This window comes from Heliangelus exortis, chromosome Z (genome assembly GCF_036169615.1).
Source record: "Heliangelus exortis chromosome Z, bHelExo1.hap1, whole genome shotgun sequence".
NCBI classification, from domain to species: Eukaryota; Metazoa; Chordata; class Aves; order Apodiformes; family Trochilidae; genus Heliangelus; species Heliangelus exortis.
Genome location: NC_092454.1, coordinates 10,425,039 through 10,452,177, shown reverse-complemented (window position 1 = coordinate 10,452,177; position 27,139 = coordinate 10,425,039). Strand labels below are relative to the sequence as shown.

The 27,139-nt window shown below is 41.3% G+C and overlaps 2 protein-coding genes across 16 annotated transcripts in view; both read right to left on the bottom strand.

Annotated features, from left to right (window-relative positions):
- LOC139789463 (protein unc-13 homolog B) overlaps positions 1 to 27,139 on the bottom strand; it is a 213,666-nt gene that overhangs the window by 90,365 nt on the left and 96,162 nt on the right. The gene's annotated exons all lie outside the window — the stretch shown is intronic.
- LOC139789465 (protein unc-13 homolog C-like) lies at positions 3,018 to 18,919 on the bottom strand. The gene is made up of 4 exons (XM_071730257.1): positions 18,313 to 18,919; positions 11,138 to 11,267; positions 7,997 to 10,560; positions 3,018 to 3,331 (listed from the first exon to the last, which is right to left on the bottom strand). Exons 3-4 carry the CDS (start codon positions 10,452 to 10,454, stop codon positions 3,210 to 3,212), a joined length of 2,580 nt encoding a protein of 859 aa, XP_071586358.1. The 5' UTR covers positions 10,455 to 10,560; positions 11,138 to 11,267; positions 18,313 to 18,919; the 3' UTR covers positions 3,018 to 3,209.

Here is a 27,139-nt window from a genome sequence, read left to right as displayed (position 1 = left end):
AAATAACAGAGCCAGCCATGGACAACGCAGTAAGGAAGCTAGTGGGAGTGAGTAGGATCTGCTCATAAAATCCCCTGATGACAAACACCAGAGAATCATTGAAAGAGAGCTCAGATGGCCAATGGAAAGAACTGCCATCAACAAAGACTGCAACGACAGAGGATTAAACATTGTACAAATGGCAAGGTCTGAGTCTCAAACCCCGCTGAGAATTTGACTGCACAGAAGGTGTTTCTTGGTGCATAAAAACATGTGACACCTTTATTTTGGACTTGAGCTATAGTCATGACCCTGACCACAAGCCACTATGATACAGGCATGTAGAGAGGAAACACCACCCATAAAATATGTCCAGTGAAATGACTCCCTAGAAATAAAAGCATAAATACCACTGGCAAGACTCCTTCTGAAAGAAGGATACAATCTTTTTATTCCGTATAAAAATAGAAGAATTAACATCTGAAAAAGGCAAAAGCAGCATGCGAATGTAAACATATTATGATGCAAGAAAAACAAGACAGCTTCCTTAGTTTAGCAAAAACAACCTTCTTTTATGCTTACTCAATAGACAGGAGAACATACTGCATGGAAGAAGAAGTGCAGGTGAGTATAAATGTAGGGTGAAACCTAAAACATGCAGTAACCAGTTAATGTGCAAGAACCAGTTAGCAAAATAATGCCAGTGACACAGTAGCACTGAATCAGAGATAAGTTTGGGCTGGAAGGGACCTTAAAGATCATCTAGGTCCAACCCCCCTGCATGGGGAGGGACACCTCCCACCAGACCAGGTTGCTCCCAACCCCATCCAACCTGGCCTTGAACACTTCCAGGGAGGAGGCAGCCACAGCTTCCTTGGGCAACCTGTGCCAGTGTCTCACCAACCTCCCAGGAACAAATTTTTTTCCTAATGTCTAATCTAAATTTCCCCTCTTCAAGTTTTAAAGAATATTCCCTGATCCCCTGATCTTTACACATGTAAAAAGCCCTACCTCAGCTTTCTTGTAGCCCCCTTCAGATATTGGAAGGTTGCTATAAGGTCACCTCAGAGCCTCCTTTTCTCCAGGCTGAAAAACCCCAACTTCCTCAGTCTGTCCCCATAGGGGAGGTGCTCCAGCCCTCTGAGCATTTTAGGGGATCTCTTCTGGACATGTTTCAGGAGCTCTATGACCTCCTTATGCTGGGGACTCCAGAACTGGACACAGTGCTCCAGGTGGGGTCTCACAAGAACAGAGTAGGGGGTGAACCAGAGCAGAGTAGAGAGGGAGATTTCAATAAATTCAATACATCTGCATTAAACAAGGTAACAAACACGATCGTTTAAGGCGCAGTATTCAGTTGTAGGGAAAGGGAATGTTTAGTGAAGACAAAAAAGGAAACTAATAGGAATTTTGCTTATTCACGAAAAGCAGCATCTAGACTCAGAAGTAATTTGAGAAGTTTTTTTACCAAGCTGCATTTTGTAAAATTTGCTATTTATCTCATAAACAAGATGATGTTTCACCGGACAGAACAAAAAAATCTGTACTTCTGTAGAAAAGAAAGTCCATAAAATGGATGGAGAGGCATCAAAAAAGAGAAAATCACCAAGCCTGAGGAAGCACAAGAAAAGGAAAAACATTCCCAGATCTGATGGCCCTCTCAATATAAATTCATCTCTCCACATAAGAGGCTTTCTAACAATGTACCTTTCCATCACACTTCAGTACTGTGTCTAGCACATTATCCTCTCAGATAAAAAACAGATGTAAAACATGGAAAGCTGCTTTATTTAAACAGATAAGAAAAAATCAACAGTGATCTTTTATTTGTTTTGCAAATCATCCTAACTTGTTTTCAAATACCATTCTTCATCATTAAACCTTGAAAACCTCAATTTAGTTACAGATTAATCTGAATCAGGCTAAAAGAAGGAGCAACTGTTTCACCGTCTGTATTAAACTTCCAGTAATGCCTAATTAGACCATTTCTTTTAGGGTATTAGCAGAATCAGACTGAACTAAGATATCCCCATTAAACTAATCAATCTTGTCTTCACCGACTCAAGTATTCTACATTTTAACATGGAACCCAAAGCTGCAACAAGCCAAACAATGATTTTAAATTCACTGTATTTATTCTACAGAGTCAACTTAAATAATGACTGAAGACTCCCAAAGGAACCTCCTTGCCCTGATGTATCTTCCAGTAATCAATTTTCCAGCTGCCAGATGAGCAGCTTAAAGGAGGTTGCAGTATTTTTGCACTGAAGCCAGAAGAGGACAGAATCTGACACCAATATTTCACACGATATCTCAATCTTCCTGTAAAAACATTAAGGGACTGACCTTTACCTGTAATAACAAAACAAAATTGCTGATACATGAGCCAGGAAAGTTCAGACATGTAAATTTGTCAAACTCCAAGGGTGAGATCTACTACACATAGAGGCCAACGTGTAATATTCAGCCTACTCCAGGAAGCTGATTTACCCTGATTCATACAGCTAAGGGACAGGCAGAGGCACAGTAAGCATTGAATCCACACAGCATAGAGGCAAGAAAATATGTAAGCTGAGAATCCAAGAGCCAGACATTTTTCTATATGAGGTATAGTTGCAAACACAAACTACAATGTTACACAGCAGAGGATGAAAAAATTATGTGAATCCTCCAAAAAAGAAAAAGTTATCTGTTGCCCACAGAATGATAAACAGAGAGGTGACTTGCCAATGGGTAGAGAGCAAATAGCTCTAAGTATTAGGGGAAAAGTACTGCCTTTCCCACAGGACACAGCACTGCTGAAAGCAAAGTACAGCCTGTACCTAAATGGCACACGATCTGCTACAGACACTTTCCAGCATCCCTAGTCCTGCTTAATCTCAGTATAAGACCCCATAGGGGTACTTCTCACTTTAACTGCTGTAAGTGTACAAACCAAGTAGAGATGGAATGAAATAATGCAGCTGAGGAAAAATGAGGAAATAGTAGGTTTAAACAACACTCATAAAGAGGAAGACTGGAAAAGGCAGGATAAATAATTCGTACTCTGCTTATGCCATGCCTGAGCACAACACACACCCCATTGAGCACCAAAGGGAGGAGATCACTCCAAGTATTCATGTCTTCATTTTAGTACAAAGTAATGCACACTGAACAGACTCTTAACTCATACACAGTGTTAACAACTTCTCTGACAATCATAACATGCTAAACTGAATCTCAGCAACCACTCAGTGCCTCAGTGGGAGCAATTGGCTACATGAAGACAAGGCATGCACACACAGGAGTTTCAGAAAGAGATGCTGGTTACAAGGCACAACATGTACAACCTGGAGCTCTCCTCTACCTCCTTCTGTGAAGAAAAAAAGAGAAGAAGGAGAGGAACAAAAGTTAATAGACCAGATTTCTGCCATGAGCTCTGCAAAATGATTTCCGAAAGAGAGGTAAACATTTGCCACAAATTGATAAAACATTTGTGCAGCAGTTTTCCCATGTGCTTCCTGCAACATACTCTAGTGGATTAATCTCTACTAATTAATCTTGAGTTAATCTTAATCAAATTTTATCTGTAACTGCACGTGCATTAGAGCATCCACTTTTGAGAGCTGATTTTGAAAGAATTTTAAGTAATCTTAATATGGAATTAGAGTTTAGAGTTGCTATTTACAACACAAAGAAGAGAACCTGTATTTGTTTCAGAGAGGGACAGATTTGTTGCCACTCCCCCAGACTGCCTGCATCCAAGGCATCCCCCTTCCTTCTGTCTTCACCCCTTGCTCATTATGCCCATTATGAGGAAACCAGTAGCTCCCATGGAACACATTTTGGTTTCACAAATACCATAACACAGAGATATTTTCTGGTTTTATAAATCTAGGCAATTCTCCTCTGAGGAAAAAAAAAAAAACAAAACACAACCAACAAAACCACAAAAAAACCCAGAAGCCTCCTACATTAAATTTCATGTTTATGGATAGGCAATTTCAAGGCTAGTAAAGTTATATGAAAATCATTCTAAAAACTTCCGGTGCACCCATGATATTTTTTAAGTATTCCAATATGATAATTCTGTATCTGCATAGAAAAATCTTATTGCTCATTTGCATATGAAAGATGGAGGGGAACGAATATCTTCATGGCAACAAGGGCCACTCAAATTGGTTGAAAAGCTAAAATAGTTTTCAAAGTTACTGTCTATATGGGTGTAATTACACACATGCAATCACTAAGAAAAATACAGAAGCTATTTTAATTCAATCACTAAGGAGAAGTCAAATTACTTTAGCAAATGAAGTGCTGCGTTATAGCTAAAATAAAAACCCTACTTTCTAACTTAAGATATGCTTGCATGGATACTCATCTTGAAAGAAGGCCTCTGGGCCACCCTGCAGGTCTATGTGAGCTAAGGGAGAAGAAAACCCAGGTAGCAGGACACTGCTCTCTTCTGCAGGACAGCAGTGGTGCTGCAGCGGTGCTGTGTTTCCCCATCCAGCTCTGCCCAGACCTGCCAACCTGGAGAGGCTGAAGAAACCTAAGAGTCCAGACTCCAAAGGGGACATGATTTCCTGGGCACAGACACTTCTGACTCCTCTGCTCTGAAGTGATTTGCTATGCCATCACGCTGCCTGTCCCTTTCCATTAAGCAAATCCCTCTCATCTAAACAGCGCCAATTCTACTTCCAAGTCCTCTGATTTTTTTCTCCTTCTTTTTGCACAGTCACTCCAAAACCTTAAATCTCAAGCCCAGTCTCTCCTGTCTTGTTTCAGTGGGTCGCAAGGAGACCTAGACTTTTCCATTCCTGGGTTTTATCTCCTTTGTACGTAAACAGATTCCTGCCTGATGTCTCCTCCTGTGAAGTCTCAGAGAGCAGAAGACGCAGAAGATGTAGACTCACATCCCCTTCCCGGGCCTGCCATGGGTCTCAGTCATGCTGAGCAGGAAAAGCCCTGCTCTAGCCCCTGGCTGGAAAACAGTGAGGACAGATGGAGTCTCTGGCAGTGCAACAGCTCAACTATAGCAACAAGCTAGCAGTAAGCATATGCAAACTACACATTTTTCAAAAGCTTATTCATTTCACTCATTTGCGGTTGATTTTCCACAGAAAAATCCTTGACACGGACTAGCACTGCCTAATCTTAAGGCCTGAGGGCACTGGAGTTTCTCAAATATAGGTCAAACTTATTCTTATACAAACAAAAAGCAATAAATCCTGCATTAGACTCATTTTTTGAAGAAAAAAAAATATTATTTTGGCTTAAATTCCATACATATCCTTGATTTCTGATTCCCTTCAATTTAAGGCAGCTAGGGACAGTTTCAAGCCCTATACAAAGTTTGGTAAAGCTCTGAGCAATTTCAAAGATTTAAAATCTTCTGGTTCTGTCTTGTGAAAGCAAGTGTGCTCACAGCCATCTTCAATGGTGACTAACTTGCTTAAACCTCGATCACAGAATTATTTCACCATTCAGAGTCTGAGCAGCCAATTTACATCTACAAAGATCACCACCATTTCAGGGCTTTTTTTAACGTACACAAAGTCAAACTACTTTCATTTTCAATAATGAATGTTTTTTCTTTTTTTTCTTTCAATTTAAAACTTTAAAAGCTTGCTCAGATTTTCAGGGGACATTTTTTCTCTTTTGACTTCAAATTAAACATAATAATTATTTACATGCATCTGCTACGTTCTGAATTGTTCACGTAATTTGCATCTGTGTACAACTATAAATAATTTAAACCTTTATGCCAGTGCATCATCTCTTATTCACAAAACACACTCATTTATCAAAACCTTCAAAGTTATCATCCATTCCTTTGCTGCAGACTGCTGCCAAGCATATTTAATAAGGTATCTTAAAGTGAACTTCCAAGCACACATGAGTAATACAGTGTTTCAGGCTCAGAACCAACAACAGCAGGCAGAACTGGGTTTTCAGTAGACACAACCCATGAACTTAGAAGCCTATGAAGAACAAATCATATTTTTTAGGTAAGACAAATACACTCGCCCACAGCTGTGAAAAAAAGCAAACCCAACAACCTCCTATTGCATTCTGAGTATGAAACCTTTTCCAAAGGAAGAAAATAAACTTGGTTCAAATTTGAGTAGTGAAGAAGTACATGAAGTTGCTTCATTTTCTCAGAAAATGCATGCCAAAACAACCTTATTTCAAACTGAATGAGTACATGACTAATTCTGTCCTGCTCTGCAGCCCTTGGCAATACTGTCACTCCCTTCTCTCACTCTGGCTACTGCCAGGTGGTTATTCACCCACAGCTTCCTTGGCCGTCCTCTGCAAGCACTGATGTTTTGACCTGTGTCCCTTGAGCTGCACTCCTGACTCTCCTGCTGCTCTTCCCTTCTCAGTTTCCCTGCCTTGCTGTGATGGTCTGGCCTGCTTTGATCCCTGACATGTCTTCTGGGCTTTTTTTCTGAATTCTCTCCCTTTTCTCATCCCTCACCCAGTGTTTTCCACTACTTTTGGCTCCTTTAGATTCCTCCTGTCTCTCAGAGCATGTCATGATTTCATCCCATACTTACTGTTGTAACTTCAGTTGTCCTCTCTACCATATGGATACACCTTTACACACAAGTGTCACACCAGCATCCACTGTTGGTCACATCACTAGATGGTCAGGAAAACTGAACCAGGACAGCTCTGTAATGCCAGTCCACTCTGGAGCCACAACTAAGGCACAGAAGTCTGGCTGTCATCCACCTCGTCCAGTTCTGCCTTGTGAACATGCCTGTACTACTTAAACTCTGATGAGATAACAGCCTCCTCTCACATTCAGAAATACAGTACATCAAAACTTCTGTTGTACTGTGGCAAATTCTAATTCACTTACTGTTGACTAAGGTCCTAAAATTAGGACATAAGTCCTGGACTTGCACAATACCCAAATACTACCAAAAAAAGGGGAAAAAAAAAAAAAAAAAAAAAGGAAAAAAAAAAATCAACATTAAATAGAAATACATTTCTGAATTAAAACCAAAATCAGTTTCATCTGTACTATCTGTACCTTAGTAATCTAAACATTCCCTCAAAAGACAAAAATATCCATGTATCTGTGCCAAGCCTCCTAAGAAATCCTAGCATTTCACTGATTAAAAATCTATTGTTTGAACCAAATCTACACTAAGAACTTTATACAACATAAGAAAGCAAGGAGATGATTACAAGCATTATGATCTGCATATCTGAGAAGGTCATTGGTACTTAACATATAAATTGACAGGTTGTCTCTTGACAGCAAGAGCACAGTCACTGGAAAAGACACTTGGAGTAAGACAACGCTTTTAATGGGAAAAAGAGCACTCTGATTACTCTATCTTTCATGAACACAAGGAGAGAAGTGTACAAAATATTTCATATAGGGAGGCTTACAGTAAGGGTGTGAAGCTTTAAAGCGGGAGTTCCAATATCTATCACTCTTTAAACATTCAGATCTCTTCCCCTACCTGTTAATGATTTGGACAGGGATGATACTGAGAAAGTTTTATCACTTGATTTTTATTCTTAAAGGTCTCTACTAGGATAACATCCAGTACTGATTAAACACTGAGAACTCCCACTTTGTGAAGGAGCCACTTGAAGTTTGGATCCACTTAGTTACCAAAACTGCAAATCTGGCTACTTATAGCTCAAATGCATATTTTGTTATCACATGTCTTAACTATTATATTTAACAGAAAACCAAGTCACGAATTATGATGAGAAATTCTTAACACCTGCTATTTTGAAGATGCAATGCATATCTCTCCCTGCCTAAAAAAACAAACCAAAACAGAACAAAAAAAAAAAAGAAAAACAGAAAAACAAACTTGCATTTCAGCGTGTTACATAATAAATTCTAGGGTTTTTTTGGTCCATGCTGTTCTGCAGAATACTTGCCTTCATAACTATTTGCTCACAACTTCTAGTACACTGTTAACTCACAGAGTGAGGTGGTAGCTACCGGCTGCACAAATACCAGGTTTTGACATCTCCTTAAAAACTTTATTTTTCATTTTACCTGAGTTTGACTCCTCAGTGGAAATCCCGTTTCCTTCCTGCTCTAATTCTTTTAAGAGTCTCCTACGCATTTGTCTCTTTTCCCTCAGCACATTTTTGAAATTGTTGATGCATTTGTTCAGATAGATGGTCTCTGCACACACTTTGTCAAGGCTCATGGGTCTACACTCCTTTACTTGTTCAGGCAGAGAGTTCACATTTCCCCCGAGCTCCTCAGGAGGCAAGCACTGCCCACCAGCGATCTCATAGTCAGATGTTGGCATCACACTGGGAACAGGAGACCCATGTGGAACAGAGGAAAGACTGGAAGGAACAAACTGCATCTGAGCAGCTGCTTCACTGTTGGCAGTGGTGTTTGCCTGGCTGTCAGACGACTGACTAGGAGGGGTTTCTGCAAAGTTGTCAGAGCTGCCACACAGACCCGAACTGGTCAGCATCAGTGTATTGTCATCATCCATCTGTAAGCCACTATCATTTTCCAGTAGGATTTCAGAATCACTTGTCTCCAGTTTGTGAAACACCACCTGCAGAGCTGACCTGAAGTGATTAATGGCTTTCCCAAGCTTATTAGTGTAAAACTTCATGTCCACAAGATCAATGTTATCCCGAGAATGGTCAAGGAAGTACTGGGAATTTTCCAAGACATCCCTAAAGACCTGATCAGTTGGATCTTGATCGTTCAGGTCCATTTGGATCATATCTTTCAGACTGTCACTACTATAAGCCATGTCATCTGTTGTATGATCATAGCTAGTAGTTGTCACCCCGCTAGAAACATCTTCTCTTTGAACATCAACTTTCTCCACACTAGTAAATTTGCATGAGCTACCACAGTCTGTTACAATTGATTCTGTGGTTATCCCCTCATCTTTATCTAGAAGGGAAGTACCATTCTCAGTGACACTTTCAGTGTCAAGCTTGTGCTCACTGCCAGTGCTTGAAGCACGTATCTGGCTTGCACAGTCTAAAGAGTCAGGTGAGCAGCAGTAATTTCCATCACTTGATTTGGCCAAATTGGCCACCTGCAGATTTTGTAGAGGTTCATGAAGAGCCTGGTTAATGCGACTGTCATCTGAAGGTTGCTCACTGAAGCTTATTGTTTGTGCTTCCTTCCCAGTTTCAGGCAGCAAGTTGCTTTTCTTAGTCGAGGTTGACTTCTGCACAGGGTCAGCTCTTTCCCCCAGGCACTGTGCTTTCCTGCTTTTATACTTAACCTGGCTTGAGTCTGTTCGAAGGTGCCCAACTGCATCAGTTGTCTGAGCTGACTCCGGATTCACTGTGTTGAGATTGTTTTTCTTTAAGCCAGACTGTGAAGAGACTGACTCTGTTTTGCTGCCCCTCTGGTGGCTCTGCAGCATTTGCTCCTCGCTGGTAACAATCTGGACCCCTGAGCTTTGCAGAAGGACAGACTTCTGTAAAATAAAGTCTCTCTGCTCACAACTGACAAATGTCACAACTGCTGGTCTTGGTGTTAGTGACTTGCATGTACCAGTATCTGATCTATAAGCATCTTTTATATACTTACTGCACTGGATACCATTGAAACAGTGATACTCAGACAAGAAGCTGCAGACAAGCTCTACTGTGTTTTCACCATCTTCTTCTGGGATGCCATAAAAATATAATACTGGTTCTTCCTTGTGTACCTCTACCTCCCTACTTGGCTCTCGAGCGTGTGCACCCTGGGTTTTGCCAGTGGAACCACTTTGCAGGCCTTCTATCTCACTTAAGACTGTATCCACACAGCTGGAGACTTCATCCACAGAGCCTTTTATCAAGGTGAGGTGCTGCCGGAGCTCTGCAATCTCTGTCTGGATCCGACTTATTCCCTGGAGCTCTTTAACAATGTAATCAACCACATCAGCCGAGCGATCTCTTGACTGCCGCCTTCGGCTCTTGTATGCAATGGGCTTTTCCTGGGGAAAGCACCCTTGCCTTTCAGCTACTTCCCTCCAGTTCATGCTAATGCTCAGGGAAGAAAGGTCCTGCCCCTCAGACACTCTGCCCATGCTTTCAGAAGAGGTCTGCATTGTACCATCAGAAGAGTTTCCATGCAAATCCTTCTTGTTTTGTCGAATGGAGCATGGTATTTTCACATAGCCGTCCCAGTTCAGTTCCACCTCACCAACACACACTTCACTTACTCCCTTGGAATCATGTCCTCCATCCTGATGAAAGTCACCTCCAGCAGTGGAAAATTCAGTGCTCCCAGGGCTCCTCTTTATTCCACAAACAAACATGTCCGTTTCAATCTCTACTGGGGAGAGCTGGCAGTGATGGGCATGGCTCGGATTCTCATCTCTCTGGCCTTGAAGGAGTCTCTTCATTTTGTCACGTAGAAACAAATGGAGTTTTTGCTTCCGGAATTGCTTCCTGCCCCACAGTTCTACAACAGTTTGTCTGTGCAGAAGTGTAATTTCATTTTCTTGCTTTTTCAATCTACTTCTAGCAAACATCATCAGCAGCTGCACCTGTGTTTCTCATAGTGCTACAAGCTGCACAAGAACACATCAATCGCTTTTCAATGCACAACTCACATCCAGTTTTTATTCTGTCACGTAGCAGCTACCAAAAGAGGGGAAAAAACATTACATTCTGGTTCAGATAGAAATAGCCAAAGTAACTTAAGCAGCAGAATAAGAAAAATGCATCCACATAAAAGCAGACAAAAAGAGGAAGTGATATTTAAAGTGTTCAGACATCATCCTGATTTTGGCTACCTCTCGAGATCAGGTCCCTCTTTGCCAAAGTAAGTGTATCTCATTCCCTCTTTTATCCAAGAAAATTTCAAAAAAAAAGCTGAACTTCTGGCAATGGTGTATGTACTACTTTGTGAATTAATTACCCCTCTGAATACAGAATTCTTAAAATTATTAGGGATTTTATCCCTGCATATTTCCTTACAAGGCCACAGTCTTCATCCTTTCTTGCTTCAAACCAAAGCAGAAATCAAGTTTAACTTTGTGCAGTATCAGCTATCCCACAAGACTCACAAATAGTGATATAAAGTGGCAGGAAGACTGGATGACAGATTTCAAGTGTAAAACCTTTTTGCTATTTTAATATTTTTATCTTAGTATTTTGCCATGAAACACTAAAAAAAACCTCAAAAACCTCAAAGCTTTCAAGCTCCCAAGCTAACCTGCAGTTAAATATGCCACACTTGGCATATGCACCAACAGGCTGAGCTGACAGCATGAAGATTCTGCACGTCACTTCTACTCCAACCCTCAAGATTTTGCTGTGGATCATTTTCCTGATTTAAATCCCCTCTGCAAAGAGCAAAAGAAAAAAAAAATGTTATGTTTAGTGCTTAAAATTTTCATGTGTCTTCAATGCTGTACTTACTAAACAACACAGAAGGAGATTCCTCTTTCAGACAGTATGGCATACAGAGACTCATACAAAGGTCCTCCTGGAGCCAAGGTGATTGGAAAACAACAGTGCCTCTGACTATTGAATTTGGAAATTTGGATGTGCTGCTGAACCACATATTCTTTCTCACATTCTTGTTTAAGACCTAAAGTAAGTGCCCTTTGTATTTATGATTACATAGTTCTAAAAAAACAAAAAACAAACAAACAAACAAAAAAACAACAAAAAACCAAAAAGGTTCCAAAATGCATAAACATAATCATCACATGCAACTTTCAGTCTAACTTAAATCGTGCCAAGTGCATCCAGCTTTGCACAGGAAGGTTCACTGCTATGCTGAAAGGAACAGAATCAGGGGTCAGGGTTTCTAACATTGCTTGTTTAGCTGTTTCAAGGCCACCTTACAGCCATCTACTCTACCACCAGCATTTTTCTGTGAGTGAACATTTTCACCCTGATGAATATGTTGGTTTTGTTTTTGTTGTTTCACTCTGGGAACAGGGAAGGAGAGAGCAGGTTTTGGTCTGGAGGAAGCATCGTCTACAAATACAATCTCTATAGTCAGAGGTAATTGATATTGTATAACAGAGGCTGCATCTGTGCTTCAGGTTTAAGCCCCATCATTAAGCATCTCATCTGAGCTTCCGTACCAAAGTCAATACTTGCACCTATGTTGGCTAAACAAATTCTCTGTTAGATTGACTGTCAGCTTTTTAGAGAAAACAAGTTTTCATTTTATAGAATTTTCAGACCACTGGTCCATTAAAATTCAGTTTTCTTTTTAATGTCTTTCTTATCTAAAGACTCGTTCAAGGAACAGAGTTGAAACTCTCTTCTTCCCCCACTTAGACATTTTACCTTTCACTTGAGTGGCTAACTTGTGTTTAACACCAGAAAAACACTTCTGTAGCAATATTAAGAAGTGAACCCTCACAGAGCAAGCACCTGAATTCAACAGCAGCCAAGAAGAGCTCTACAGCTGTGGCTCCCTACATCTGTTGCTTGAGGGTAACACACAGAGATGCTAATTTTAAATATTTTCCAGCACATCGAACTGCAAGTGCTAGGAGAAAAGCCTACACATGCTTATGCAAGGATTCCCTCAGAAAGATCAATGTTCATCATGTTTCCTTCTGCATGCAGCTTTCAAGGCACCACTTAATGATCATTTTAGTTTCAAAAAAGAAAGCAATTCAGGCTGGAGTTTGCTCTTATTTCCTCTGTCTCTTGCAACACTCAACAACAGCAGCTTGTTACAGAGGATGACTCCTTCCCAATGAACTGCTACTTGCAGGACTGTAGCCATTCTCAAGCAGGCAGCTCAGTGCAAACACTACAATGCTGTCATTTTTATTGATGTATGTGTATATAGAGAGATAGATACATAAATACTTTGTTAGAGATTTTTAAAAAATATATCTTTGATTTCAAATACCAGTAATACCAGCTTGCCCCATGAGGGATATAAACTGTTTCCTCCCTGCATGGGAGCAATGCCAGAGCAGAACATGAGGACAGAAGCTCTGGCTCAGAAGGAAGCCTTTCTACCTCTCCCCACAGTGGCTGGAACTGAACAGAAATCTCCACTTCCACCAAAGAACAAAGCACTGCCCACAAACATGAATGCTAAGAAGTGGGTAAGAGTACTGCCCTCTTTGCACCTCTCCCACGGGCTTCCTCCCTTCATTCCACACCTTCTGTCACCCCAGACCCACACAGCTCTGGGTATTCACCCCCTCCATCCTGTGGACTGACCCCACAGTGCCTCTGCACCGCCTGCCAGGGTCCATGTTTCTCCTCCTCCCTGTTCAGGGCTGTGCGTGTGCTCCTCTTCCTCTCCACCCCTCCAGACCAGGTGCTCTGCAGTCACTTCTCCCCTGTAAAGATCTCCCCTTACTCCTCTAATGTTGCCTGTGTTGGAGTTTCTTTGTAGCACAGATAGGCAGAGTGACAATGGAAGTTACTGTAGGTTCAGACAGAGAAGAAAAAAAAAAAAAACAAACAACAAAAAGAACCCCTAACAAACAACAAAAAAAAAACCCTAAGCTGGATGCAAATCCTCGCTGAAGTCTTTTCCTCTTCCAGAATCACTCCAGGAGTCACATTAACACATAACAAGAAATTAAGTCTTTAAAGAAAGAGTATTTGCATCCTGGTATCCTGCCAGATACTTCAAAGCCCCCACTGACTACACAAACTTTGTTCTGACTGCCTTTTTAGCAGGCACTTCTCTCCAGGAGGATTCCATGCTCAGTTCAGCACAGCTGTCTCTGGGTATGCAGGCTGAAGAGCAGCATGCACAGGTACCACCATTTCTACATTCCCCAACTTCCCAAAAGGAAGCCAGGCTCAAGCTGACTAGAAGAAAAATATCTCTGGCTTTACGTGGGGGTGCTTGGGTTGTCTTGCCATTCCCATGAGAACAAAACTGACATACTAGGATTTTAATTGAGGGAAAAAAACAAACTACCATGAACACTGCACAGCATATTACCATGTCATCATCCATGTTTCTGAAACATCCTCCTATCACATGAATAGCAGTTACTTTTGCTCATGACATATGGATTTGCAATGACAATAGGAACACAAACATAGCATGCTAAGATGTAAAAAACAAGAATGTGAGAAATCCTATGAAGGAATATATTCCAATTATGACATCTCTGCTCATCTGCTGGGGATCAGCTATACTTTATCTTTACAGCACTCTGGGAAAGGTCAGGCTCCCAAATAGAGAGAGGAGAGCTGGTTGCAGCCCCCTCTGAGCAGGATCTTCACTTGTATGAGCCACTGGACAAATGTGGTTTAAATCAAAGGCAGCTTTGTGGTGCCTTCAACCCTGCACCACACAGCAGCAAGCCAGCTACAGCTAAGTGGAAGAACAAGGTGAGGGAGCACAACCTCTGCTAAAATGAGATTGCTTTATCTTTTTACTGGCTGATTTTCATCATAGTTTTCATTTCGCAAAGGAAATTCTGAGACACCTTTTCCCCACACCATCACATCAGAAGGAGCAGGTACCCCTGGGCAGACAAGATGTTCAGAGCCACCAACAAAGAGGTGTAAAAAAAATTAATTGTGATCAAAAAACACTTCACGGCAGTCTCTTTGGATATCAACTCATGGCACTCAGTAGAGTCTTTTGAAGTTGATTGTATTGACAGTATCTTACACACAATGTAGTATTGCCTTACTGCTCCTAACAATTACAATAGGGAAAACAATAAAAAGACTGACAAATGGCTTTACTTCTTTATGAAGAACCATTTAAACATTAAGAACACCAATAACTAAAATGCAGGACATTCTGAGAAAACAAGATTTTGGCATTAAAAAGAGAAAGAAATCATGACTAAGGCTGCCATAGCAACATCGCCCCAGCAATCTGTGTGCTGAAACATTGGCTCTTCCTGTGAATACTATAGCACTTTTAAACACATTAATTGCTGAAAGAATCCTAACAAGGTGTGACAGAGATATGAAGGGTTACCGCCAGCTTTGCTGATGTATGACTTCTGCAGGTGAGCGTGCAATTTTCTATTTAACATGATTAGATCTAATTTTGGGTTAGGTCGTATGTAAACATGGCATTATTGTTTGGTTTTAATAGTATGTGTCTTTTCACACCTTCTCCTGATAAAACTCTAACTTTTGAGTCCTGGCATGAATTATCAGAAAAAGAAGGTACTGAGCTGAGTGATCCTGGGTGAAGAACAGCAGGACTGGGGCGTAAAACGTTGTCTTGAAAAATGTGTTCACCTCAGGACATTTCTGTGAAGAATAAGGTGCAGAAGAGACACATGGCATTTCACACTGGCTTAAAGAGGAAATACATTCATGCTGTTGAAAAGACAGTTAAAAAGGATGAAAATTATTTTTCAAATAAAACAACATGAAGAAAGAAACTACTATACAGTTCCTTCATAACTCTTTCACAGTCCCTTTGCAGCCAACCTTCAGCCTAGGTTCTTGTTCAGGAATTACCACAAGAGCTGCAAAACCCCATCCCACTTGTGTAACTTTCTGAAATGTTTAAGGACTTCCAATGAGGTTTGCCAGGTTTCATCTGTTCCTACAGTTTTGTTTTAATAAAGCTGAGCAAAAAGCTCTGTCAGAACACCAACGATGAGATCAGTGAGAGCCAGCCCTCCTGCCCGTCACATTTCAGAAAAAACACACTTGAAACCTTTCCAAAGCAGTTTGGTAGATGTAAAAAAAAGTCAAATTTGGCCAGTCACTCTCATGGGGGAAAACTGATTGGGGAACACTGCATAATGGCTGAATCAATTACACTGTTCTGCACCTCCCACACAGGTGTTATTCTTAGCTTTTACACAGGCAAACTGAGGCAATAACACCACTGAATAATATTTTTCTGTACCAGCAAGTTTATCAGTGTGGTTACAAAGCGAAGGGGCAGTAAAAATCCCTAAGTATGAGGGTAAAACAATCATGGAAGTGTTGCAGCATAAAAAATTTTGGCAAAATAGCATTAAATGAAATTAATGTAATTAAAGACTATTGCTGTGTATTAGAGTAAGGAGATAGCACTGCCTGCCTTGACATCTTTATACCCCCTACAAATGCAGGGAACACTACAAAAGTTGCTAAGTCTGTCTCAGCTTTCTGTAAAATGGCACCAATGTTGGCTGTCCCCTCGGCATCACTCCTGTGAGCACTGACTTAAAAGGACTGAGATGTTCCAGCCTTTTAAGTCCAGCTGTCTTGGGAGCCCCCAGAGAGTGCCTCAGCATCAGGCAGCCCCACCATCCCCTAAAATGTGCTCATTCCCTCATTCAGCCACATCCTTTTATCACAGCTTTTTCTGAAAGCTAAAAGTAGCAGTGGCTGGCACAGCAATGCTCTGATTTCAGTAACAAATTAGTTCTGCCATTACCTGGTGGCCAAGAAGAGGCAGCAGAGACAGAAATAGCAGTTGTCCCCAAGTGAAGAGGGAGGCACAGGCTGGAAGCTGTCGACTGTGTAAGTGCAAGGCTTGTGCCTAGCCGGCAGCAACCTAAGTCTAAGGAACCTGCCTAGTTCTGAGAGCAGCCTGTGCTGAGAAAAAGGTAAAAAGGATAACTGGCTGCTAAAAAAAGATGAGAAATCACAGCTGTCGCTCTTATGTAAAGTTACTTCACCCCTTGGCAGCAAACACAAAACCTGAGCAGTAGCTATCAGCAGTTTAAGAGCAAATTGAGAAGCAATTAAGTTCAGCCCCCTTGTTTCCAGAGCATGGGGGGTTTGTACACAGCTGAATCAACCAGCAGATGGTTTACCTATAACAACCTAAAGCACTACATGTTCCTTAAAACAGATTTTTGCCAAATCAGCATTCTAAGGACCAAGTATTGCATTGGACAGGTAAGCCAGGAGTAAGAACCAACTTTTTGTTTAAAAGAAATAACACTAAAAACTGAAGCACAAGGACTGAAGCACGTGGGCAAGTTAGCTGGATCAGTGCTGTAGAAATGTCTATTAAGCTTTGAGCAAATATTTCTGAGTATTTCGCTACCCCTGAAAAGAAGACAGAACTGCCAGTACAAAGCCACTGCTTCTACTTCAAATAAGGCTAACATGCACCATTATGAAAGTGCTCAAGAATGCTAAAAACTCTGCCTTAGAACAAGCAGAAACAGAACATGCTGTACCTTTCCTCTACTTGTAATCCAATTTACAAACCAGTGCTGAAGCAATAGTGTGAACTCTGACGGCTGTATTTCTGACAAGAGCCACCAGAAAACACTCATGCCTAAGAATTTTGTCAAAACTCTGATTACTCCCTGAGGAGGTCTGGAGCTAGTTTTCCAGATAACAGTGTCTCAGCTCACAGGGACAGGGAAGCTCCCAGGTAGGGAAGGAAGGCAGAACTCACCAACCCAGGGAGATAAATTAGGAGATCCAATTTCTGTTGTTAGGACAGTGCTAGCAAAGCTGAAGCACAGACTGCTGCTACACAATCTTGCTCGTTGTTTCTAACCTGTCCTGCACTCCTTCAGAGCAGACACTCAGCAGCAATCAGCCAGGCTGGGTGAAGGTAACATAAGCAACTTGATGGAATAATTAGGGTCTTCCAGCTCATGCTGCTAAACTGCAGCACTCTGCAACTAAAATCCTCCTGGGCTAAAACTGGAGCTTCACTTCTACAAGCTTCCTCCTTTTCATCTTGAGGACAGAAAATCTTAGCATTCTCTATTAAGTCGTGATGTTTACCCCCCAAAGGCTCGCTCCATTAGCAAAAGAAAGCTGCCTGTATAAAAGGAATGAAAACTGAAAAGATATCTGAAACAGTCACACCATCTGCTCTGATTCACAAGCCTGTACAGCATCCTCATTGCTCCTGCACGCCAGTCATTTCATCTCATCAGCTCACAAGCTTCTCAGCACAGCAAATCAGGCCAATGACAAATACTCTAGGATAAAAGCAATCCTGTTTTACATGACATTTTAAGGAAGACTCAAACCAGTAATTTAATTACTCTCAAGATACTTGCGTTTCAAGTAATCAAATTTAAATTATCCCCAAATCTCATTTTCCTTTCAATTCTTCCTCAAATAGTCATTTTGATATCAAATTCCAGCCGAGGTATGAACCCTCCAAACTGAAAAGTATAAGAAGTAAACAGACACAACCTCAATTATACCAACAATAAGACATCTACAGTTAGTGTCTAACAGGTGAACAGAAAACTAAGAAATAGAGCATACAAATGAACATACTAAGAGTAAATTGTTTTTACAAAGCACGTGTTTAAATCCAGTCAGCTTGCTATGGAGCTATTGTATTGCTTAAGTACACACACATACATACACACACACACACACACACACACAGAGAGACACACAATGCCCACTCTAGAAATAAAGAACAGTTCTTCCTGGTAGCTGCCCACTTGCATTTTATACATAGCCACTTAATTTCTCCAACCATTTACTTACCTTTCTCCTTCAAAATAAAAGGTTAAAATTAAAAGAAAATGTATACAATTAATAGAAATCTACAGGATACAACAGCTTGTTCTCATAGAAAAGACAAGTCCTGAAGGATTCCTAATCTTGTTAAAGGTTCACCAGATAATGAACTTTCACTATGGAGATTATCAACATATTGTTGATGTCCCATTTCATGTATCAGGGAAAGCAATGTTAAAAGGCACCGAGAACATCCCATTCCATGGCAGCATTAGGATGAGAAATCAGGTAAAGTTGAAGGCATGTTTTGAAGGGGGAGGGGGAAAATGCAAACAGCTACTAAAAATCCAAAAAGCAAAAAAAAAACAAAACAGCAGAAGCCAATGAATTGAAAAGCCAAAAATGCAGAAATCCTGTTGGCTTCCAGGAGCATCCCTCAACAGAGATTCTTTAGCTCACTGCCACAGTGCATCTTTTCCCTTTCTCAGGCAGTACCAAGTATAGTTAAAACTTCATCCTTCTCCTCAGTTGTGACTCAACAGAAAATATTGTACTTCAGAGGCAGAGAGAAAGCTGTGCAGATATTGCTACTTTACTCCTCCTCGTCAGCTGCTTACTGCCTAGCTCCTCACACACGCAGCCTCCCCGCTTCACTTGCGCACCAACACTCCTCTCCTCAAAATGATTCTCCACTTTATTATCCATTCAGAAGGAAATACGAAATGATGGAGCCAATCTGACTAAAGACAAAATGCAGTCCTTCGGCATTATGAGAGCAGGCAGTACAGCACAGCAAGCAGATCTGTGCAGCAAAAGCACTCTGCCTGGCTCCTGGCATCGTGCAGGACTGTGGAGCAGGAAAGCAGGGGGGAAAAGCCCAGGACTCAACATAATTAAAAAGCTCCAAAAGGCTTCTCCACTCAACTCTCATATAGATGTTTATTTTTATACCTCATGCTCACCCCCAGACTAACCCTCAAGATTCAGCAATGTCCTCACTGAAATGAATCGTATCCAATTTCCCCTCGGAAAAACTAGTACCAGTTCTGAGAGGAGTGTGGGGGATTGAGCACCAGTTGATCTCACGTTTCCCCAAAATAAAAGTCACATTGTTACATAAAAGAATGACTGCAGAAGTGTTGTGCACAGAATCAGACCCACTCACGTTGTACCAGCACTTCTCTCCTGGGAGTGAGCAGCAGCAGGCACTCATCCTGCAAGAAGTGCCTGAATTTAAGGCACTTAAATTTATTTGCCCCACAAGCTGCCTCAGGGGCATCCAACACACTGCTGCTAAGTAAACCTTCCTGGCCAGCTGGTACACATTCACATCCTCCTTTTTACAAATGCTCCCTTCATCCTGTCTCCCTTCTTCATGCACCCAACACAAGCACCCACCTCCTTTCCAAATGCTGTTTCTCTGCCTTTAGCACCAAAGGCACTGTATGGGAGCTGTACACATTTCCTAGGTTTGCTCAAGGACAACTCACTGCATCTTTCAAAACAGTCCTTCCACAGCATGAGGTGGGATTTTGAAAAGGCCTATATGACTTAGATGTGGAAATGCCACAGTCCTCCCATCTGTTCAAATACCTCCTACCTCCTTGTGAGCCAGCCTTGCTGTGAATGATACTTCCCCACCCTTCCCTCCCCCCCCCAGTCTCTTACCTACACCAGTACCAAATATCTTCACCACTTTCTCCACTATCATCACTGTGCTCCCAGCCCTGCCCTTGCTGCATGGGATATCCCCCAGCACTTTCCACATTTTGGTCCCACAGCTCCATCCCACCACCTTTCTGAAGCATCAGCTGGCAACACCCATGCAGGTGTCACAGCCATCTCATTTGTTTAATGGACATAAACAGAAGTTTGGCATAAAGGTGGACTATTGCCATGACTCATAATACTTTGTCTCAGCAGCACCACTGGTGAACAGTACCTCTCTGATATTTCCATGTGCAGACACAGCACTGCCCCTTGCAGCCAGGCACAGCAGCCAGGCCACCAACCTCCTTCCAGACCCCCTGCAAGGCTGCCATTCCTCTCTGGTCACTCCTGTCCTACAATTTCCAGAAAACTCCTTCTCATGTCCCACCAGCTGGGTATGGCTGGAGTTCCCCAGAGGTGGGGTCAGCCCTCTCTTGGTTAAACACTTTTAACAACCCCTCCATTTATATTAACCTCCTGAATTCTCTGTGCAGTTCTCTAAGAGTAAAGACCATTACTCGAGGCATATACAAAACATGACTTTACTTAAAACTTAAATAAGGTTATGAAGCTTGTAAAAAAACATACCACACTGCACTCTCAAAGCAAGGAATTACAACTAGCAGAACTTAGCAAAATGTTCCTCTCAAAGGTATGGGCTACAAATAACAAAACTTACTCAAGGTTACAGTAACCTAGCAAAGTTAGAAGTCATGTTATCCTGATGTGCCAAGAAAAAGGTTAGAAACAAAGGGAGACAAAAAGAGAGAGAGATGAAGAAAAGGGATAGAAAAGATATCACAACCCAGTGATGATCTTGGCATGCATGATGTTGTTGTCCTTGGATGGCAGGCACGCCCAAAATACCCCCAGTCTGTATCTTTTATGCTACCTGACCCCACCTTTGGGCAGGGTGGGGTCAGTGTCATATCTTGCACAGAGTCAGTGTTGAGTTTTAAAGTGTTCCAGAAATGAATCAGAGGGGCATGGAGGTCCAGGTGGCCACTTGGTCCCTACAGCCAGGTTGACCAAGCAATAACCCTTATTTCTGTGTGTGCATGTTCTTCAGTGGCCTTACCCAGCACCTCCAGAAGAAGGGACCTCACCTCCACAGGGCCATGGCTCCTGGCCACAATTCCATATTGGGTAGGGACAGTGTCCTGATGATCAGGGTGGATACGTGGTCAGGGGCTCCCCTTGCAAGTAGAGAACCCCACCCAAGCACAATGTCCAGTTTGTCAGGGCAGATGATTTGAGACAATTTACTAATTTCAGGCCTCTACACCCTCCCTCTTTTTGCTCTTTCCCTTTCTGAAGAGGCGGGCACCATATGTTGGATATTCAGAAGCTTTAAATAATTCTAAGGGCCTGACCCCACGTGTCTCTTATGTTTGCACCTTGCCAGGAGAACAGGACTCCTACCCAAGTCACCATGTTCCACTGCAATATAAATGATTGCTACTAAATACACCAATTAAAGCACTTGAGCTCAGAGCCAAAGCTCCGTAACAAATTCATCCACATAAGGATTAAGACTGCCCAACTGAGAAAATAAAAGTGCAACACAGGATTTGTGCAACACTCAGTGTCTTCAAAGCTCTGCATATGAATAGGACAAAAAAAAGCTCTTGCCAGGGGTCTCTTCCACAGAAATAGTTTTAAAAAATATTAAGCATCTGTCAGACAACACCCTCTTGTTCACATTAACTCTCCATAACACCTGGAGCATCTATAAGACAGCCTCCCAGCCTTTTTACATGCTTTATTTTTTACAGATATCTACTGTAACTGGAGCCAATGTAATCATGCCATCACTGCCTCTGCTCTTCACACTTCTTCCTCGTATTTGCCCATCCCTGCAGCCATCAATATCAGACATTAGCACATGCAAGTAAAAAAATGCACTGGGGCCAAACACAATCCACCAGCCACAGCTCTTGAGACCCAAAGAGCCTGTGTAGCTTTCCAGCCACTGTCAGATAAAATCTCAGTACTCCCATGGCTGCCTTATAAGAACAAGAGCACAAAAAAAAACCATAGGGAAAGAAGAAAAAAAAGGTCATGAGCAATGAAGTGCTGGAAAATGTCATGGCCCACATGACAGCTCACAAGGAGCTCTAGAGGAAAATGTGGATACAAAAATACAAAACACAGCTGCCCTCAGAAGTGAGGGACACTGCACCTTTCAAACATTTAAAAACCCTTAATGCACAGGAGGTTGAGAGAAGCTCTGCCTCTGAGTGATGGGTTTTTTTATTGAAATAACAAAAATAATTTGGAGTTGGGAAAAATAGGCACGACTTGCCTGTAAAAAATCCTGTGAAAAAGAGTGTGCTTTACCTTAAGGCTCAGAGGACTGAGTTATTTGCCTTCTACTGGAGAAATAAACTTCCACTTAAAATTTTAAATACTTCTTACTGTGATTTTTTAATTCACCAAAAGATTTTAATTTTAGGTTGAGCCAGCAGGGAATTATTAAAACTGATAAAGCCAGGCTCAGCTATATAGGCCAAATGCTTTGATGTCTGTGAGGTATACATTACTCTTTCTTCTTTCTTAATCCTCATTATCTATTTCATTCCAGCTTCCTGTAAAGAACTGAATTACTGATAAAATTGTAAAAGTAAGCAATTCCTTCATGGGCACAAGTGGATTAACCAAAGGAGAATGAGTGCACTTTGAGCACAGGTCCTGCTCCTCCATCTTCCACACTCACACCCTTTCTCCCTAAGGAAATACACATCAAGACACTTCCAGCATCCTGCCTCTTGAGGAAGCACAAAACTGGAGGGCTAAGTAAATTAGAGGTAACAATGTAACACAGAGAGATTAAACAAAGAAGAAGGGTGGGGAAAAGTTAGAGAGAAAAGTCAATGGAACAGATAAATTCTGTCTGACTTGCATTCAGGTTTAAATCATTTCAAAGCCTAGGACATCTCTGACCCAAGAGCTCTCTAAGCATATTACTTTATTTGTTTTACTGAAAGAAAAATAAGAACCATCTGTCCCAAATGAAACTGACTGCTGCATGTCCCTAAAGACCAAGTTCTCAGTAAGGTAATCTGGGTTTTGGAGACCTTCTAAGTTCAAATACACAGTTTAAAGTTTACCAGTTGATTCAGCAGTGAAAAAATGCTATTTATTATCTTCTTCAAAGGCACAAGAAGATTAACTCAATCAGCAGTATAAGGACCAAAGTGCTAATGGAAAAGCAGAGACCACCTGGTGTTTGGCAGCAGCCCTCAGTGAACATCAGGCTTTGAGGAGTTGTGCATCACCACAGCCTAAGTCAGCAGTGGTGCTGAGACAGATACATGGAAGAGATGGAAATGTATATTTTAAGGCATTAAAAAAAACCCATACAACACCGTTTCCACCATTACAATCGTTCCAGAACACAGATATAAAACATATGCTTAAGACACTGCTTTCAGATGAAAGAATAAGTTTCTCTAAGCAAGGTGTCATCCAAAGCACTGATTCCTTCTTTTACCCTTAGGGTAAAAAGGGTAAGGTAAGGTGCAAAGGTAAACTGGCAGGCCTGGGAGGGAACAAAGACACAGGTACCTCCTACAGCACCCCAAACACCTTAGAAACTGATAATGGCCAGACACTGGCCTTGTAACATTTGAATAAAAGAAAAGAGACAATCTTGCCTGAAAGTTTTCTCTCCTGATAAAAGGGTTTTTTTCCTCCCAAAAGAGAAAAAGTTGAATGCTTTGATTTATAGAAAGACAACAAGAATAGCACTGCCATGTCCAAAAAGGTGCTAAAGTTTGGAGGTATTGGGATTGTTCAAAGACAGGCAACACAAGCCAAATTGATGTGAATAGGTGAGATGAAACTACTGTCTGACTTGTCTTCATACAGGAGATGTTTATGCTCCATGTATTAACATTATCTGACTGTAAGGTTGTCTTCTGAGCTCTGAGACAAGAACACTTCTGAACTAATAGATGGAGAGACTTTCACACAGGCTAAGAATAAAAGATATTTTCAAAGGCAAGACTTTAGTAAGATTCAAGGAGTGGGATCTTTATAAGGGTAATTAAAAAAAAAAAAAAAAGTTAACCTAACACATGTTTTTGCAGAGTCATCTTTACACTTCATAGTTTAAGAGAAACTCTATTAGTCAGAGATTCATCAGACGCTTTACAGCTGCCTGCATTGAGTCCTCCCATCTCCCTTCCTACAAAGCTGCTGCTGCCACACCAGCCAAAAACTCCTCCTGGTGACAGAACAGTTCTAGTCTGACATGGGAATTTTTAAGGTGCCAAATCCTTCAGGAAGTGCTGGTCATAAGGTTAGAAAAAGCTCAGACTACAATTATCCTCCACTTGGTTTGTTTGTAGTCATCAGTGCTACTCACAATGACAAAACTTTTCCTAAGAGATGTGAGGAAGCCCTTTAACCACACAGGCTAAGCCTGCTTGTCCACTCTTGTTTTCACAGGGATATTTTCACTCTTGACTTCTGGGATGCAAACCCAAATACTATCAGCTCTGTAACCAACACTTCACAGAAGAGGCTGTTTCATTTCTCATCCTGAAAATCCCACTCTCCCAGACACCAGTGAAAGCAAAGCTGCCTCAGGTGAGAGAGTCTGCAGTAGCATGTTGTCACCTTGTGCCCCAACAATTACAGACACAAAACCTACCTTAAATGTGCTTCTGGAAAAAAACAAATGCCTCCAGGACTCTCGTCCTGGGTTTTGGCTACCCATCTGAAAGTGTGAAAGCCCTTCTCTTGCTGAACTGACATTCTCCATTTTTAACTGAAAAGTTAAAAATGTAGATTTTAAGCAAATCTACACTTCCCTCTGCAACTCAGATGGCTCAACAATTTTACCAGCTGGGCACCCTCATTCCAGAAACAACTATTATACTGGCTTTTAAATTAGAGTTAGCTTGACTATCGTGGGTCAACAGGCAGTGAGGAAGCATTTATTGCAGAGAAAACTCTCCCTCTGCTGCTTTCTCCTTCAAATTACATCTCTCTCCCTACCAATGGCATCCAAAACGTAAGGAGGTGATAATTCATGAAATTGGAAAATTACAATCAATGTCTTAATTGCACATCTAATTAAATAATCAACATCACTAAAATGCAAAGGCATCTGCATAAATGTATGAGCTAGAGGTGGAAAACCCTGAAATTATACTCTCGGTTAAAGCTGTAATTGCTTTTTTGATCAAGAAATCTGGGAAGGAAAAATTGCACATGCTGTGAAATGTAGACCTCAGACAGATATGACAGCATTCAAACATTAACTCGTTGAGGCAAACAGAAAGGAAGTAAACTATCTAGCATTTCTATTGTAAACAAAGATAAAGAAATAGTGGTTTAAGTTGCAGCAGTGGAAAGCTGTTAGGTATCTGGAAAAGCTCCTAAACATAAGTGAGCATGAACTGTCTAAGAAAGGTACAAAATCTCTATCCCAGAATGTTTTAGGAAGAGGGAGTACATGGATTTTTTGGCAATGCTATTAATGAACATAGATGGTCTAGTTAACCTCTTCAGATACATCCCAGGTTTTATTGCTCCTCTACCTGTGTCATTCCAGAATCTGTAGCATTTAGGAAACCACACAGTACACACAGACCTTGTGTAAGGCACCTATGTGCCTAAATACCACTGTGCTTCAACTTTGAATGGAATCTTCGTATGCTATGAGGCACCCTGGTGCTAGCTGAGAAACACCATCCCTTGTGGTTTTCTTCTCTAGGAACAAAATATGAAGGTGCATTACCCCTCATGGATGGTCTGCATGGCAACACAGATTTCCACAACATAATGGCTTAGTTCAGACACAAAGAGAGCACTTTTGTACTTGGCCTTGACAGTGAGAACAGGGAAATGGTTTCTGACAAAACTGTGCATTCTGCTGAAGGGAAGTCCAACAGAAAGGGATTTGGCTTCAGGAATTCAGTGACTTAATCTTAAAAGGTAGCATCAACTATGAACTTAAAGACAATTCCTTCTCCAGTTGGAGGTAAGCCCCTTTCTCAGCAAAAGGAGAGGGTGTCCTACTATTCACTGAAAAATAAAGTATTTAATATTGTTTCCTTCATGTTATTTTGAAGCAGAACCACATGCATTACTTTATCATATCCAGGCCCCATCATTGCATGCAGTTATATCACCTTAACATGCAGTGGGCTAAGTCTAGTTCTTTGCACTCCTCACTGTATTACTCAAGTAATTCACACATTAATTGGTGTTTTCATAGCATATCTGTGAAGTGAAAAAGCTTCCATTACAAGCCAAGAATGAGGGCAGAATAAGGCCAAGACCCTCTGTGTTCAAACGGCCATCTGAAGATAACAAAAGCTTTCCTTGGTACTTTCATTTTGGAGCTTCCAGCTACTTTGCTTCGTGCTCTGATGGATCACTTCCAAAATCTTAAATCAGAGAACTAGAAATCAATTCATGGATCCCAGAGAGAGGCACTGCAAAAACCCTTTTCAAAAACCTCCACTATTTTGTCCAGCAGCATGTAATGGTGTGGCAGAAGAATAACAACAAATAACCATATGGCCTGATGCCCAGCTACTTCTGCTGACAGATTGCTTCCTCTCCTGGTGCCTGCTTCTTTGTTTGCTACAGATGCACCAACTTTCTACAAGCAGGGAAATGATCTTTTTTACTATCCTTCCTCTGTCCTTCTGATTGCTGGCTGAAAAAATATGTTTTTCTCTGTACATGGACACAACTTTCTACATTTATGTTCCCTGCAGAAGGCAGCAGTCAATTAATGAATAAAAATACCCCATAAATACTTGTTATGAAACACGTATAAGCCTCTGACAGTCTTTGAGGATGCTATTATTGTAGGCACTGAACAAACAAAAGAGGCAACAGCTACACTTGTAGACAAAGACTCTGACTTCAGCAATCTCACTTATATTAATAAGCCCAGACACAGCTTTCACACCTTCAGTAAAGGCAGTTGACAAATGGGCCTGAATTAACTGGGTCTAGACACTGACTCAGGCTGCTCCACTGATCAGGGGGGACAGGTCGTTAATTTAATGACAAAAATTACTACGACTGGATTTAGAAAGCCTCTGCAAGGGGATGAAAATTGCACTAAAAACCAGAGTTTGATTAGACAGCTGACCTAACTCAAGTGACTGAGAGGTCA

Excerpts from the sequence above, each read along its gene's own strand:
- LOC139789465 (XM_071730257.1), bottom strand. The coding sequence starts at position 10,454 with ATGATGTTTGCTAGAAGTAGATTGAAAAAGCAAGAAAATGAAATTACA. Across the intron at positions 3,332-7,996 it reads CACTGAGGAGTCAAACTCAG|AAGGAGGTAGAGGAGAGCTC; the intron begins GTAAAATGAAAA and ends TTTTCTTCACAG.